This window comes from Paralichthys olivaceus, chromosome 12 (assembly GCF_024713975.1).
Source record: "Paralichthys olivaceus isolate ysfri-2021 chromosome 12, ASM2471397v2, whole genome shotgun sequence".
Taxonomy (NCBI): Eukaryota; Metazoa; Chordata; class Actinopteri; order Pleuronectiformes; family Paralichthyidae; genus Paralichthys; species Paralichthys olivaceus.
Window position 1 is genome coordinate 468149 of NC_091104.1, and position 18050 is coordinate 486198.

General features: G+C 40.2%; 1 protein-coding gene across 1 annotated transcript; it reads left to right on the top strand.

Annotated features, from left to right (window-relative positions):
* Positions 1-3813: 3813 nt before the first annotated feature.
* On the top strand, positions 3814-17626 carry ism2a (isthmin 2a). Its single transcript, XM_020103061.2, has 6 exons — positions 3814-4292; positions 6729-6977; positions 10267-10567; positions 13651-13785; positions 15154-15222; positions 16563-17626. Exons 1-6 carry the CDS (start codon positions 4167-4169, stop codon positions 17078-17080), a joined length of 1398 nt encoding a protein of 465 aa, XP_019958620.2. The 5' UTR covers positions 3814-4166; the 3' UTR covers positions 17081-17626.
* Positions 17627-18050: the final 424 nt, after the last annotated feature.

Sequence of the window (18050 nt, forward strand, 5' to 3'; positions counted from 1 at the left end):
CAACTTGTCACAGTTCTGCAGTATTTAGCTCATCCACTCCCAGTATTTTTCCACTCTACTCCACTCGCCTGTGCACACAGAGGCTCCCGATCCCCAATCAATCCATCATATAAACTCCTGCCTCACACACCCTCTGCCAGATTATGGATCGTTCTCCAGCATTTCTTGGAGTGATTCCCTGTTGCCAACCCTGCCTCTACCCAAATTACCTGCTTACCTGAATGACGAAAATCCCCTCAGCCTTCTGTCCCTGACCACGAGATCTGCCTCAGTGTTTCTGTTGTCTGTTTAAGAAAATACTGTCCAACTGCAACACTTTATGAAATATAGGTCAACAGCCCATTGCATTGGTAGCAACAATCCAGTAAGTGGGCTGATCTCCTCATCGGCTACTGACCTTGTATACATTCATTTTGTAAAGCTTATATTGTCAGCTCTTTTTTTAGCTGCTTCTGGCTGCCTCCTCTTTCTGCTTCCACTACAGAGCCCCTTTGCAAACTGTGTTGACCTCAGCATCCAGTTTTCATGCTGAATCTGACTTATTCATCGGACTTATGTTGTTATTGATGCTTGCTCTGTTCTGTGTTAACTAGCTTTAACTTTCCATTAAATTTACACCTATTCATGTGGAAGGGCAGATTCCAGAAGAGAGCCTGATACCACCAAATTTAACTATTTCAATTATTGAAATCAAATAGATTTAGAAATTTTGCTGGCATTAACACTTACTATGTTATATATATAAATATACAGTTGCAATGAAATATATTCAACACCCTCACCTCAAAAGACAGTATAGTGATGATAATTTCAATAAATGACAAAAAACCTCATTAAACAACATAAAATATTTATCTATACATATGAGTTATTTTGACAGAAGTTGACTTAACTTTAAAGTTCAAATGAAAAATGTAACTCTTTTAGTGCATGTGATGTGCAGTATTATTCAACCCCCAGCTTCTGTACTTTGTGGTGCGTCCTTTAGCTTTTATAACTTCTAACAAACGTTTTCGGTTAGTGCTGACAAGTTTCTTACGCCTCTTGATGGAAATCTTTGCCCGTTCTTCACGTGCAAAAGCCTCTAGCTCAGTGATGTTTGATGGCTTCCATGCTGCAACTGCCTTCTTTAAATCCCACCAAAGATTTTCAATCGGATATAAATCTGGTGACTGAGAAGGCCACTCCAGGATGTTCCAGGATCTTTTTCTCAGCAAAGCTTTGGTTTACTTGGAGGTGTGCTTGGGATCATTGTCTTGCTGGAAAGTCCAATTATTACCAAGGTTTCATTTGTCAACAGAAGGCATAACGTTCCTCTTTAAAATTCCTTGTTTATTCAGTGCATGTCTTAGAGTTGCCACTGAAGCACTTGTACCAGCCTTCATCAGGTCATCCTATAGGTGTCTTGCAGTCACACAGGGGTTTCTCCTAGTTGTTCTGACTTAGTTGCTAAGGGCCCTTGATGAAATGTTGGGCTTTCTTCCACGGCCAGGCAGGTTTGCAGCTGTTCCATAAGTTTTAAACTTCCTTATAATGCTCCCAATGGTGTCTCTTGGAATATTACATTTTTGGGAAATTTTCTTACACCCAATCTCCTCGCTCAGCTTTAGTGGAAGCTCCTTTGTCTTTCCCATGATTGCAACTCACCTTGAATACCTTCATGCGTGGGGTTTATATATGTATCACAGCTGAAGCAAATGAAGTCCCCCAAGGCTTTGTTATGTATTAACTCCACTTTAGGCCATACAACAATATAATATATAATATATAATATATATAATATAATATATATATATATATATATATATATATATATATATTTATATATTATATATATATATATATATTTATATATATAATATATATATAATGTTCCTTCCTTTATATAAAGTGTAGGCATGTGTTATCACAGTCATTGGGACTCTCTATTGGGCCAAGGTGCATCCCAGACTGCAGGGGTCACTGTTGACCAAGTTTTTGATTTTTCTGTCTTTTGACTTGCTACAGAACTTCAGGGTGATATTTGGTAATTATTCACATATTGTGGTTAAGGTACAGCAATGTACATACCCTTGTTGCCAGTGCCTCTGTCTTTCATTTTGCTCATACTCTAACCTTGTTAGAAATCGTGGGGAGAACCCATCATAGTAGTTTGCTACCCTGAACTCTGTTTTACAGCACCTGGATCCAATTCTATTTTTTTTAACACAAACCTTATTAATTCTGCTGTAACAGCTTATGAATGATTCTTTTTTTTCTCTCTGCAGCTCCCACAATAGAATGACACAAATAGGCCGAACATAGTGAAACTCACTTGTTCTTGTTAGCATACTTAACATTTGGATATGTTTGATTCAAATTCTTTCTTTTTATGAGTATTTTCAGTCATAAAGGTAATACCTCTGGAACGAAACAAAAAGAGAATACATGGGTGAAAGCTAACCATGTGTATATCTGTGTTAGTGATGTGAAAGGGAGATAGTTTTAGGTACCTCTTCACAGATGACAGCTCAATGTTGTGTCTGCAAATTCACTGCTCTGTGATCAGTCACTCAATTTCACTGTATGTTGTATATCAGCATTCTGTAACATAGCATTCATCTTTTTATATAGGGTAATATAGCATATTACTACAAAACTGTCGCAATGACAACAATGCCAGTGACAGTCAATAAACATATGCAATGAGATGAGTCATCATATTTTCCGAAAAAAGCACACGTGTTGCAACATGCCATGTCTGAAATAACCTTATGATAATCTAACTGATGTCAATGAGGGGCTCATTAAAAGCAGTTTGAACACTTTTGCTTGACAATCATACACACACATGGTCTCAGTCAAAAGAGGAAGTGAGGAGGAACCTTAATTTGAAAAAGAAACAGTCCCAACATCTGGAAGCACTTTCACCCTTTGACCCCATTCCCTGCTCCATACCTCCTCTGTCTCCTCCACCTCACCACAGGTCTTCTAGAACTGTGTCTGGAAGGAGTTAAATGTAAGGTCCATGCTCAAAATAGTCCTCATAAAATACATTTTATCAAAGTACATTTTAAGGCTTGTGTTTGGACAGAGACGAGGGGCAGAGACAAAAGGTGGTTTAAAGGTTTAATGTAAAACTAGCAACAAAGGCTGAATATGGTTACAAGGTGAATGTCCACAGAGTTGACTCAGACCAGAGTTGTGTCCAAAGTTCAGATCCAGTGTTTGGGGTTTTAGGCTGAAGCAAAGGCTAGCAGAAGTCTAACTTGGAACAATGAACTCACAGTCTTGTTTGTTTACTTTTATTTAATTTACATGTTTTTTTTCAGACCACCTTTTTAGGGGGGTGATATTTTTTGTTGGTCAATCTAATTCCTTTAATTCCTTTATTAACTACATTAGTTTGGATGGACTTGAATTTTCTGTTAATTGTACTACGTTTCTGATTAAAATAGCATATCATTGATTAAAATACATTTTGTAATTATTAATTTTATTTTTGTCTTTGTGGAAAATACAATAATTATAAACACAGAAGGCTGATGATTCAAAAATGTACAAAAGCAATTAGATAAGTCATTATGTTGGGTGATTTGTTTTGTTATGAGGTCATATTTCCCTTTGATCAAACGACATTTTTTCAAATTGAAAATGTGCAATTTATTAATTAACAAAGATGTTTAGCAGTTTATATCATTAATTAGATTCTAACGGTTTTTTGTTGAATGTGTTCATGTTACTTAATGTAAACGTTCTTTGTTTATATGTGACTTTTTTTTCCCTCACTACTCTGTTGCGTCATCCATGGCAGAGGGGAGGGTTTCTCCTTTTAAGCTGGAGTGTAACTGACTGTGAGTCACTTCATTAGAGGTGGACGTGCTTCTCTTTTCGCTCTGCGGGTCGGCGGTTGCACGAGACCACTGGGAATCCTTTCACTTCACGTCACTTTCACAGTATCAATGAACGTACCAATATTAGAGATCGGATGCGGAGGATTATTCATTGGGAGCGAGCGACTCGGCACAGAGCGCACGGAGGGGACGCACACGCGTGCTGCTGCAGTGTTTTATTTTCCCCTCGGCTCACTGACATGGTTTGAACACTGCTCTTGTTGCTGAGGGCTGAGTCTGAAGGTGTCCGCATCCTGTCTTCGTGGATAAGATCAGCTCAGAGTCCCAGGGAAGATGCGGTGGATGGAGGTGTCGCATCTATGGCTGCTGCTCGTCACTGTGGTGTCGGTCAGCGGGTTTCCCACCAAATTACAGCGGACTTCTGTCAGAGACAGAAACACTTCAGCGTCTCCTGCTAAGGTACACTACTCTTCTATCCTCCCTGTTGTCCACAACATGTCATGGGGGGTTAAGAGACGCGTGGGGAGAAGTTTTACAACTTAAAGTTTGTGATAAAATGTTTATGTCAGATATTTCATATTGCCACGTTATGATCCAAATTTCGATTTCAGGTAAATAAATCTTTGAGGATCAATAAAGGCTATCAGAGTTGCATTTATTGCTTAAGTTCCATAAATCTTTAACAAGCATTGAAGATGGTGTGACCTAACCTTTGTCTGTTCACAGAAAGCAACTTTTTACAAACTGATGGATGTTGGCTCAATGTTTTAAGCTCTGACTTATTAAAATTGCCCATAAGGTAGAAGTCACTCTCCCAAACGGTAGGAGCAGTTGTGTAACTGTATGACAAGAATAATAGCAATACACAGAGGTCTAATGGCGTTACCAATAAAATAAAAATAGGGTAGAGAGGAAAAGCACAAACTAAATCTGTCTCTCTAAAATCTCATCCCTCCTTGAGTCTGATTGTGTACCGGGGTGGCTGTAGCTCAGGGGTTAGAGCGGGGTCATCATCTGAGGGCTGGTGATTCGATCCTAGTCTTCCCCAGCCTTCCCCATTCCACATGCCAGGGTAAGATCCTGAACCCCAGATTACCCTGGTGGCTGAAAGTGCTAAAAGTAAGCAGGACTCTTTCACATTTCCTCACATCTACTTTTCTTGCACACACTGAAATTATTCATTTAGAAACAGGAATAGTATCTGTATTTTTCTCCTGACCTTATTAACTATACTGTTCAAGTATATTCATATGAATATGAACATTAATACAAATATGCTAATATGTTAAAGTTCTGGAGATTTTTAAAGAGTGATAAACCCAAATCAGCTGATCATGTCTCAATAGAAGCCAACATTGTATAGGTCTTGTTGAACTACAATAACACACAGTCCCATTCAGTTATAGATTGGTGTTACAGAATGATGATTATTTTTTCTCACAAATTATCCGAGCTGTGTACAGACACTGGCAGATTTTATCAACTGCAGCAAATGAATTCCAGTCATAATACTTTTGAACTACTATTTAAACTGGTGAAAGGGGTGGCCAACATAAGCTACAAGTGAAAGGCTGCTACTCAAATGTCTTAATTGATCTTTGCCAATAACAAATTCTACAGCCATGCTAGTAGCTCAATCAGGCTAGACTTATGGGGACCAAATGTAAGCATTAGCATGTTAAGATTCCATACCCTGTTGATGGTAATGGTACTACCACTGCCATCATCTAAGTATATGAATGTGTTACCCTTTGCTACTTAGGAGTAAGCACTAAGTGCAGCTGAGGGTGAAGAAAAATGTGTTGACTGCCAAAATCATCAGGATTGACTCTAGAACCATAGAAGCCTGCTCCAGAAGTTCTTCTTCTCATAGAGAAGAGTGCTGCACATAGATGCATCACTGTATGAAGGTGTGTGTGAATAGGTGAATGTAAAACTGAACTAAAGCGCTTAGAGTGCTCATCAAGACTACACTACACTACACAAGACGGCACTATATAAATACAGACAGTAATATAAATTACCATTTACACTCTCTTGTCTAGAACCATGTTGCTTGAGAGGGGAGGGGAGATAAAGGGTCGGTAACGGATCCATCAACCTCAAAGCTTTTTCAGAAATGGGACTGACACTCAGAATCCATCCACAGATGTGAGTTATTCCCAAGCTACTGTCCAAAAGGCTCAAATGACTTTGCAGGTGTGGCAATTGACAATGCAACCAGGGTCTGAACACAAGAGCCAGAGACAAACCATTCAGGCTTTAACATTTTATTCAGACACTCAGTGCAAACAAAACTGAAATACAAACATAAATCCAGAAATGAATGCTGGCTTGTCATCTTGAATCGAGTTTATTCGGCCAACTAGTCTCAGCTGTGCCAGTCCCCTCACCTCACTGAGCCACCTCCACAGCAGGCTATCTGGATGACAAAATAAATGTGTTCCTATAAAAAGTGACAATTCAATTTTCTGCGACAAAAGTCATGGAGAACAGAAATAGCCACTGTAGTGTCAGAAACATCCCACCCACAAATCACAAACCCTTCCCCGCACAACCAAAATAGCAAGGTAAATGTGCAGGCAAACATGCTCATATCCAGCTTGATGTTCATCCCTTGGGGTTCACATCAAATCAGTCGTGAGTGTGTACCGGTTTGGGCAAAAATACAGTGAACTAACAGAGTTGTCCAAAGCAAACATGGGAAATTAACTGTATAATTTCTAACTGGGGGCATTTTGACAATGTTTTAACCCACACATATATTATTTGTGTGTGCTGGTAGGCCAAACAATATGTGGTCATTGTTTATTTTTATTATTCATTACTTGTGCAATTACAGTGATGTTGAATCTAATCTGAGGATATGTTAATAATGTCTCTATCTGCTCCCAGGTGATAGCAAAGCGTAGCCATGGCGATGATCATCAGACTCTTCAAGAGCTGGAACAAGAGAACCTGCTCCAGACTCTGCCCTCCAGTCCCTCTTCCCTCAGGTCCAGACACCGTTGGTCCCAGCACCTTCACCAGGGTATCCTCCCCCCTCCTGAACCTGAGGAGGACCCTGAGCCATTCATCCTGGACCTAAGGAACTTCCCAGAGCTGGCCAATGCGGACATAAGTTCACAGAACCCTAACATCCAGGTAGGCAATGTGGGGGAGGTCAGAATTTCCAGAGGTTATTGTATTATTGGAAAGAGGTTAGGTCACTGTTCTCATAGCTGGAAGGGTTCATATAATCTGTGAAGTATAGAGAAACTGATCACAGGAGGTGTGGGTGTGACTGAGCCCTTGATGACTCTCTTTTCAGTTTCTCTCCTCCACTCCATGGGTCGTTCTCTCCCTCCACACATCTCATCACTCTGTACAGCTGGTTTGAGTCAGGACAGCTTCTTAAGTTACCATAAACAGGACCCTTAACAGTTGGGTGCTCAGAGCCATCCATGTGCCTCAGACATCTACACAGGATTTCAGAAAGAAAAGAAAATGTGGGGAAAGTGAAAATATAAAACACATGACGGCCAAATATAAAAGGTCAAAAAGTATTTTTTTCCCTTTTGACTGTGAGGCCATAAGAATGCATAAGAGAATGTGTTACAGAGTTTGTTAGGCTTAATGAGGAATTCCATGAGGTCACTTATTCAGGTATAATGTATCACTTATTGTATCTGACTGGAGAAGCAGAGCCTGGTCAGCATACATAGAGTGTCATACTGTAGTACCCTCCTAGATTCAGTGGAGAGTAGAACAATTTAACTCATACTACAGTACACATACAAGATACTTGATATGTGTCCTATCTTACTCCTGGTGCCAAGCAGTAAAAAAACAGCACCAATAGTGACGCAAGCATCTTTGCAAGTTTCAGACTGACAAAGTTGTCATTATCATGTCCAGCTCCCACATTAGTAGCAAATTAAACAGGCATGTTGTTATCAAACTGCCAACCATCTGGTTTGAGGATGACCACTCCACCCCCCTCTGCTATAGCCGCACCAAGGACTGATCAACATCACCAACGCATTGTTGGTGCTTTGTTATCATGAGGCATTAGAAAGTGATTCCAATTTTGACCAACAAAATCCAGTTTGAAGTGTTCATCAAAAATAATGTTTGCATACACTCACATATGATCTGCTCATGCAGGAGAAGATTTTCTCTTACTGCCTGGCAAATGTAATAGCAATACAACACAGAGCAAGCTTACCTGCCTTTTCAATGGAATGGAGATGGGACTCTGAATGGTGTATTGCATGTCACTCCCAAAGCATGACCCCCTTTTAACAAAGCATAACCGTTTTCCTTGCGCTTTACCACTCCCGCTGTTAAAAGAGACAGGCGTATTATACTCATAGGTTCTTCATTTTGATGTTCCCTGCTATTCAGCGCCATGTTTGAATCTCCGTCTTCAGCGGCTGCTTTTTCTTTATAAACAGTTGCAGTTGGAAACATAAGCAACCTGGGTTTTGTCTAGACCTGTATGTGTTTACACGTGTGTGTGTGTGTCTGTGTGTGTGCAGGCGTGTATATGTGAGAGAGACAGAGATAGTCAGAATTGGCATCACATCATCTCTCTATCTTGCTACATTTTTCATCTACCCTCACAGTCCCTTCCTCCACTGCACAATAACCCTCTTTCATAAAAGGGGAGAGTACTTTAATCAGATCTTTAAATAAACAGGTTTCTCCTGCAGCAGTCATCATGCCCCTCATCATATGAGACAGCCTGTACCAGCATGTCAGTTTGTAATTTTTTTATTCTTTGTCTTACAGAATACAACTTTATTTTACTGCGATATTTGGAATTTTCTCATTTTATAATCAACACACTGATTGTGTGTCAGGGCCGTGGGTTTTTAGGTCCCCCGATGTTCAGAAAACCTTCAGTGCAGCTTTTAAACCCAAACTTCACTTTATTTTTAAGTGGTCAGTAGTGCATTCTCTGTTTTATCCTCTCTTCACCTCCATCTGTTCAATCAAATTTTATTTTTATAGCCCATATTCACAAATCACAATTTGTCTCATGGGGCTTTAACAAGGTGTGATATCCTCTGCCTTTAACCCTCAACAAGAATAAGGAAAAATAAAAACTTTTAACAGGGGAAAAAGAATGTAGAAATCTCAGAGAGAGCCAGACTCCCAGGACGGACAGAAGTGAAATAGATGCCACGTTTAATGGAGAAGATCAGAAAAATATTTACAGCATTGGTTAGAATTGAACAGTTTGTAGCATAATGGAAGGCAAATGAATTGACAAATTATTGTCAGTAATGGTAGAGTATCCGAGTAGACATAGTGTACATCAAACAGTCTTTTTGTAATCATAGTCCACGATCAGCAGCCACCACAATCACCATAATGATCGGGTGCCACCATAGTCCACAATCTATCGTCATGATTCACTGCCGATCAGGATCCACCATCATCTGCCACCTCGATCTCATTTCCAGTATGTCTGAGTATTTGAATGAGGCTGCAGTCAAACAGGATCATCATTACCAGGGGAAAGCAGCCTTCTGTGATCATGAGGGTCGTAATCAGAGCAAGTAGTCAGATACCATTGTTATATTGACATCACGTGTACTGTTGCCTCTGTGTATTTAGTACAGATTCAACTCACCTTAACGAATGTCTAAGCTCTAGAGACTGGTGAAAACTCTGATGGAGTTCAAAAGGTTCAGACCAGAGAGACCATACGTACAACAGCTGGGTGGCTGCTTCACCTGCTACAGTGGTATCCATTAGGTTGCACCATTAGAATCAGTTACTTGAGTCTCTGGCAATGAGTATCACACTATTTTGTCTATTTCTGTTGATCTGAAGAAGTCTACTTTAACTGTACACTGTATTTGTCTCCTGTGATCACTTGTGATCGGTTCTCACTTCCCCGCTCTTTATGCAAATGCACACATATGTCATTTGTTCAATTATGTTGTTTTGACCCAGTCTGAGTTTACAGATGTATCCAATGTCACTGTTTGTGTGTGTCTGTGTGTCGGCATGAGAGAGAAGCCAGGAGGCGCTGAATTAATCTAGGAGTTGGAAGAAAAATGTCACCAATTTAAGAAAAGTATCAGTCATGACGTGGTCAGTGTTGATATTTTGCAGATGGCCACAAACAGATCACCGTATGGACACAGATAAAAGGTTTAATTCATAGTGAAACTGTAGCAGGTCAGAGAACGTCAACTGAGTCAGAGGTCTTTCATATGTGGCCCAGGACACGTTTGCGTTCACACTGTTAAAAGGATGTAGATACGTGTGGCCCAGACCATCTCCAAATGTGGTCTGGTTGAATCACTATCCAATCTGAGTCTGTTCACACTTGTAATTAGAGCTGTCCACTTGCAATTGGATCACAAAAAACAATACCAGTTGTGTAAGGTGTTACACACTGCATTAACGGCATTAAAGTATTTTGTGTTTCTTCCAGGTGACCATCGAGGTGGTGGATGACAGCCAGCCCGGGATGGAGGTGGAGATGGATCTGGCCAAGGAGGGTCAGCGTAATGACTGGTCAGTGTCCTCCTCAGAGTGGGCCAATAGCCACAAGAAGCTGTTCTGGCCACTCTTCTGGGAGTACCCGGAGCAGTTGGAGAATGGGCTGGGAAGAGACAGTTTGGAGGAGCAGTCTGAGGACTATAACTATGACCCAGATGAGCTCATCCTCAGTGGAGTTGGAGGGGATGGAGGTGGTCACTGGAACAAAGACTGGCATGCCAAGGATAACTATGGTAAGAATGTAGTTTTACATGCCATATTACATATTTACCTAACATGAGGCTGGACGGTATAGTGAAATATAGTGATAGTATTTATTACAATAAACCTAATAACTGTTAAACTCAACATTTTTGACACATTAGTACATGATTTTGGGTCATGTACTGCTTATGAGCCAGACATGTTTCATCATCATCATCACAAACATTGCTATATGTCAGTCTGTTTCAGCTTCATACTGGCTGACAGTAAGGCACACTGTTTTCATGTTGACACACACACACACACACACACACACACACACTGTGTGTCTGTCTGACATGACATGGTCCATGATAGGGTCTACTCCCTCATGGCCCACCACGTAAATATGTACAAGCACACAAACAGACACACTCACACAGGATACCTTACTCAGAATCAGTTGACTGGACTGCTTTGTTCAGTGGTTTGAAAAGTATGGTAATCTGAAGAACCTTATTAAAGATACACTCAGTTTTACTGACAGCACAGTATACATATTTACGTATAGTAATACACACACTATTACATTTAGTTTATTATTCATTAAGTATATTTTTTGGCCTCAGTATTTTTTGAAAGAAATGTAGGTGAGTGACAATCAGTAGACAGTGTGGTATGCATGTGGTATGCACCCTAATGCCTGGACCACACTGGCTCGGCTCAGGTGAGTGAGCTGCGCTGATCTTCTATAGAATCAAGGCCTATTTTCTCCAAGTACCACGTGCAGTTCATCGTATAGACGGTGAAAATGATCTTTAACCACAGTTTCAATGTCTATCCGTTGAACATCCGTAACAACATCCATATTTGAAAACTTCTTGTACCATTTCAAAGTAACAGCACTCTAGTGTTTCTGTTGATTTATTTTAACATATGAAGCTAGGAGACTAGAACTGAAAATAAATTATATAGACCAATAAGGTAGAATTTTTTTATTATTATTATTAAGTAAAAGTACTCTATTACTGTATACAAATTTGAGGGACTACATATCTTAGGTGTTGCAATTTCATGTTACTTTGTACATCTACTCCATTAGACGTCAGAGGCAAATATTGTACTTTTAACTCTACTATCATTTTTTATCTAGCTATAGTTGATAGTTACTTTCCAAATTTAGATTTTTGCATACAAAAGATACATAACAAGACAGCAATACAATGAATCACACATGAAACACAACACAGTGCATTAATTGTGAAAATCGCCACGTTAATGTCCAGCCAGCATCATTGGAAATTAAGTTTAAAATGTAATTGTTAGCATATGATTCAGATAGATCAATGCCGCTAATAATGACGTCTTAGACAATAACGACATCTTAGGCTAATAATAAAGTCTTGGCAGTTTGATCCCCAGTCTTCCCCATCTGCATGCCAAAGTGTCCTTGGGCAAGATGCTGAACCCCGAATTGCCCCTCATAGAAAATAAAGCGCTGCTCATAGATGTACTGTATGAATGTGTGTGAATGGATGAATGGCAAACTGCACTGTAAAGTGCTTTGAGTGGTCTTCAAGGCTAGAAAACCACTATATAAATACAAACCATTTACCCTTTACATCGAAACAGCTGATCGGTCTATGGCTGTTAAAAAGGAACAGTCCACAGTATGTCCCTGTCCTGTTTTGAGGAACTCCTGCATCACATTGAACTATTTATACAGCATGGAGGGACAGACAGATGCTAGGTCAGTTTGGAAGAGGGACTGAACTTTGAGAGTTTGCAAGCGGAGAGGTCTGTACGCTAAGGAGATGGAAAAGCTAGGGTCATGTGCCAGGCAACAGTGAGAAGGGGCAGGGACAAGGTGAGGTTGAACTGTAAACTGTCATATAATGTGGACCATAACAAGTGCGTAAACCACCATGAAAAAGGTGCGTAAATACGTTGTATTTAAAAACGCCTCACTACAGCCCCAGTGATAATAATGATAAGTAGAACCCATTGAACCATGCCAGCAAAGTTTTTGTTCATTAAACCAGAAAATGTGCTGGAGATGTTGATAGCTGATTCAATCTAGATTCTTAATGGATCTGTGTTAGCCGTGCTAGTGGCATCAAGAGATGGCAGTCTGTTGGTGGCACATCGAAAGCAAATTCTCTACTTGATCAATTGGCACTCAATTTGTGTTCAAACTTTCATGTGTCCCCAGAAGATGAACTGATTTCCCTCTAGCACCACCATCACACTGATAATATATAGATGAATAGATGCTGTAAAATGTGTTGCACATGTACAGTGAAGTTTTCATGATTGGGGGTTTTTATTAGAGCTGGGGGATGTGCAGGGGGGAATGTTGTCACTCCGAGGCTATTCATCTTCAGCAGGTTGTTTGTGTTAGCGCACACCCCATCAGTCAGATTACACACAAACTCACATTTTAATGTGCTCACACTCCAACTGACTCTTTTCACCCTCATTCACAAACACCAGCTGGCTGAAGTTCTTGCCTGATAATCAGCAACGGTCATGACTGCCAAAAAGTATGCAATTTAGTGGCAGTGCATCATTGACCTCTGTACAGAAGCATGTCGGAGGGAAACAGTTCCAGATCTCTGAGTCTGAGCTGAACTTGGTGGCTTGCATTTCTGCAACAATTAGGTCAGAACAGTTAGGAGTCAGTGATACAACTTTTTTTGCAGCCAAACCTTAGACATGCATTTGATTGCATTTGATTTCAATCTAACAGGTTCAGCTGCAGTATGAAGCTCCAGTTGTTGATAAAATGTTGGCACTTATATTTGTCAGTGAAAGCTGAGTGAACAGTAATGCTAGCATACAGCCATCATCACTCTCACTGCCCCCCAACTCCCCTGCCTTTCTTTTGAAGTTCTCACCCCTTGCTCCTGCAGACGTTGTTTAAATACAGAGGAGCATGTCTCCGAGGTCCCACGCTGTCGTTACCCGACTCTTTTCAGCCGCTCCTTAATTGCATAACACACATACACCAGCTGGGTGAGGAATTCACAAGGCTGACTTCAAAGCCCACTCTTAATATATTAGTCCATAGTTGTGCTTTTCTCCCCTCTGCGCTGTCTGCCCTCCATCCATCTTTTCCCCCTGTGTTTTTCAGAGTACGAGGAGGAGTGGAGCCACTGGGCTTCCTGCAGCGTTACTTGTGGACACGGAACCCAGAAACGGACCCGTTCCTGCGGCTACGCATGCACTGCGACTGAGTCACGCACTTGTGACCTGGAGAGCTGTGCTGGTAAGAAGCAGAAACTCTATGGTGTGGCAAGAATAACCACTATTAATGAAGGTATTTTGATCTCAAACATGACATAATACTATAACTCATCAGTCATCAATTTAAAACCCTAAAATCAGCCCTATATTTGCAGATCTGACAAGAAGTAGGAACACTTTTTTAGTTAAGCTAAGTTACTGGAATATGTGCAGTATATGAGCCTTTTTTTTTTTTTTTTTACATATTGAAAGAGAAACAGCAAGGACACAAGCCAGTTTTCCTCAGTTTTAATCAACAATATTTAAAGTTGTTTGAATGATTGGGTGTCAAACTTATATTAAAGTTGGATTTTATCACATTTGAAGACCTAAATTATAATAAAAATACATAAGCCTAAATATTTCCAAGAGAATACTAAAGACTAAACTCTTAGTGGCTCATGTATAGAACAGCTATAGTAACTATAACTGCAGACCATGTGATGAACTGCAGAAATCAAATAGCAATGTACACAATGAACATGATAATGAAATCCTGTTTAAGTCTCAACCTGGCCTGGCTATGTCCCTGAGTGCAAACGACGAGCACACACACAATTACATGAGCACTGTGTATGTAGAATGCTGATAATATGTATAAACGGATCATCTGCATCCAAGTCTGACAACACACAGATGCCAGGGCAACCACACTCTAAACCACACTAAAAGAGCACACACAAAAATCTGCATTGCAAGGCAACGCTTTTCCCTCCATTAGGGTGAATTGTAACGAATGAGTGAGTTTGTTTTTGTACTCAGTTGTTTAAATTGAGGGGATTAGCTGAGCCTTAGTTCGGGAAGGTCTTGAAGTGAAGTGAGGCAACAATCCCATACGTTAGCTGACAGCAGCAGATCTCTATAAAAGACAACATCAGCTGATGGCTCAGCTAATCCCCTCATATACATTCTAGTTAAGCTGCTATACCCAGCCGACTCTTCTTGCTTCCATTGTAAGCCACTTCAGAACCCACCTCCACCCCAGCACCTCCTTTTCAAACTGAATCTGAGCTAATCGATGTACGCATTGTGCTGTCATTGATGCTTGCTCTGTTCTTTGCTTTGTTCTCTGCTGGGGATCTCTTGACTGCTGCTCTCCCAGCTTCACTTTCCATGAAGGCTAATGGAAGGGTAGGGAGGTGTGCTCTCCCTACTGCAGGCTTTCCACATATGCACCCGGAAGGGCAGGGAGGTCACAGAACAGAGCCATACCGCTTACTTATTGCAATATACATATTATACATATACATATTTAGCATTCCTATGTAAGTGAAATGTCAGTGTGTGTCCTTTACTGTTTGTGAATGCTACCTTAACACACTACCTTCCTTTCTTTTCCTGTATCATGTAGACACAATGTTTTCAGCGACTCCACTGACACCCATCCAGACCACCAACAGTAGCGATTTCCTGGACACAAGTATGTATGCGACCATGTGATTGTCAACAGGTTGTGTTTTGGACTGGTATATGAAACATTACTCAGACTCAGTCAATAACAGTGTGTAAACCTGGATTAGATATTTATAATTCCTCTTGTCAGCACCATGAAACACAGATGTTTATAAAATGTTTGAATTCCTTTTTACTTTCCATTTTATTGCTCTACCTCCTCTAAGAACTAGATAGAGAATGCTATAGTTCTTTTAAACATAACAAAGCAGACAAGAAGAACGTGTTTCTATTTCCCCTCTCAACCCAGGCATCTTCTGTTGAAACAAATATAGAAGGCCTTTCAATTTCACATATTTTCTCTCAGAGTCACCCTTTCATGTTTTACAACAGCAGTGTGAGTTTCACATGACTTTTCTCAGAAAAAGGGAAGGATGCTGCCTTAAGAAGAGCACTAAAACACGTTGCATTTAAGAGTAGATGCTAAACCAAACCTTATTTTGTGTCCTCAATGCCATTCAGTGCCTTTATTCAAGCATATATTGAGCAGATTAATATATGTTTTCCATCTCGCTGCTCACTTCCCTCTTTCTGAATACACTGGTTGACCCGTCAGAGAAGACTGGAGCTCCACTCAATCAAAACAAGCCAGGATATCATGAGTTACTATCTTTTTCTAGTCTTCCTTTGGGCTGTTTATATCTAACTCTTGGGGTGAGGCTATCAGCAGTGTGATAGTAAGAAGTATCTGGTTATAATGGACACAATTTACCCACATGAATATGATTGGACAATGATTTGAGCTAGCTGAGTTAGCTCCATTCGCTTTCCATACTCTTATTTTTCTGATGTCCTCCGTTACACGTGGCATCTATTGCACTTTGTCCGTCCTGGGAGAGGGATCCCTCACATGTGGCTCTCTCTGAGGTTTCTATGTTTTTTTTCCCTGTTAAAAGGGTTTTTTTGGTTGCTTTTACTCACTCTAATTGAGGGTTAAGGGCAGAGGATGTCACACCTTGTTAAAGCCCTATGAGACAAATTGTGATTTGTGAAAATGGGCTATACAAATATAATTTGATTGCTGATCATTTTTCAGCCTGAAGTTTGCTAACAAGAACTTTCCCCATCTTTTCAATTCCTAGCAGCAGACAAAAGTAATCATGATGGTGCAGATTGAGGAAAGAACCAGTATTTTTAAGATGAGTTTCCGTTGGAAATTTGAGGCTATGACTATGTCTTCAGGTGTGGGATGAAGACTACCGTGTATCTGCTTTTACTGGAGATGTTTCTGTAAGATCAACCAAAGGTTATTTCGTTGTTGAAGACTAACAGACAAACCCTTTTCTTGAAAACCTCCCCACCATCCAGATGTAGACAGCTGTGAGAAGTGGCTAAGCTGCAAGAATGACTTTCTTCAGAAGTACCTGCATCAAGTGCTTACTGAACTCCCCAGCTGCCCCTGCTCCTATCCCTCTGAGGCTGTTTACAATGCTGTCAACATCCAGGACACCAAACTTCAGAAAACCTACCGCTGGAGGGATGCAAGTGGACCCAAGGAACGCCTAGACATCTATAAACCATCAGCCAGATTCTGCATCCGCTCCATGCTGTCGTATGACAGTACAACGTTAGCAGCACAGCACTGCTGTTATGATGATCAAATGAGACTGATAACACGAGGAAAAGGAGCAGGAGCACCAAACTTAATCAGTACAGAGTTTTCACCAGAGTTACATTACAAGGTGGATGTACTGCCCTGGATTCTGTGCAAAGGGGACTGGAGTAGGTTCCATTCAGTAAGACCACCCAATAATAGGCTGGAGTGTGCAGATAACCCTCCTGAACAAGTGTTTCAGATAGAACTAAAAGAAGCCCGGGAATACTGAAATCATTTCTCCTGACTATTGTCACGATCTTTGATGAGCAGAAAAAACTGCAATGCTTATACAAAGCTTTTGTTGTCCCTTCAGCATGAACAAACTCCTGGCTCAAGCTTTGGGTAACTTCAGTTTAAACCAAAAAGGACATACCTTTCAAATCATATGGAAATATGAATGGAGGACATAGACAAAAAAGACTGGTGAAGCGTTTTTATTCATAGGTGTAGACTATTTGTTCAGAAATGAAATAACATTGGTGTTGGAACCATTGAAAGCGCAATGAAATTCCGTGTTAAATATGTGAATGTAAATATTATCAGCTTATCCCCATCCATGTGAGTTGCTGCTACTCTTTTTATGCCGAGCTGAATGTCTAATGGCGATGTCTGTTGTGTGTGCACAGAGTGTGTGTGTGTGAGTATGGAGGATAAGCTTATTTATTGGCCCCTTTACAATTTTACACAGATCAGTGTTTCATGAAAGGAACTCCTGTCAACTTGCTATAGATATGTTCACCTTAACATTAAATATGATGCAAGTGGTACCAGTTTATGAACATTTCTTCTTGTCTGAAAACTTTATTCAAAAGTATCCCCATCTGATTTTGCTGCTCAACATTCTCAAATTAGTTATGACTAAACCCATCTTATCTAAACATGCCGGTTTGGAATTGGCTGTTTGCTTGACTAGTGATAATGCTCTGGAGCTACATCAGAATTATTCCTTGTGATTAGTGTGTATCATACCTGGTTTATCTGCAAATAAGATTTTATAGTCAATGCTTTTTATGAAATTAAAATGAATTTGCTTTATTACTGTTAGTGTATATATAGGTTTGAATGATTTCCTGAACTGGTGTTATTTTGTCATACATTACAAATTGGCAATTTCAGAGTTGTGTTTAAAAGTCGGCACAATCTTCAGACCCAAGTTCACAACTTTTTAAAATAAAATCTCTGTAATTCAGCTCTATATT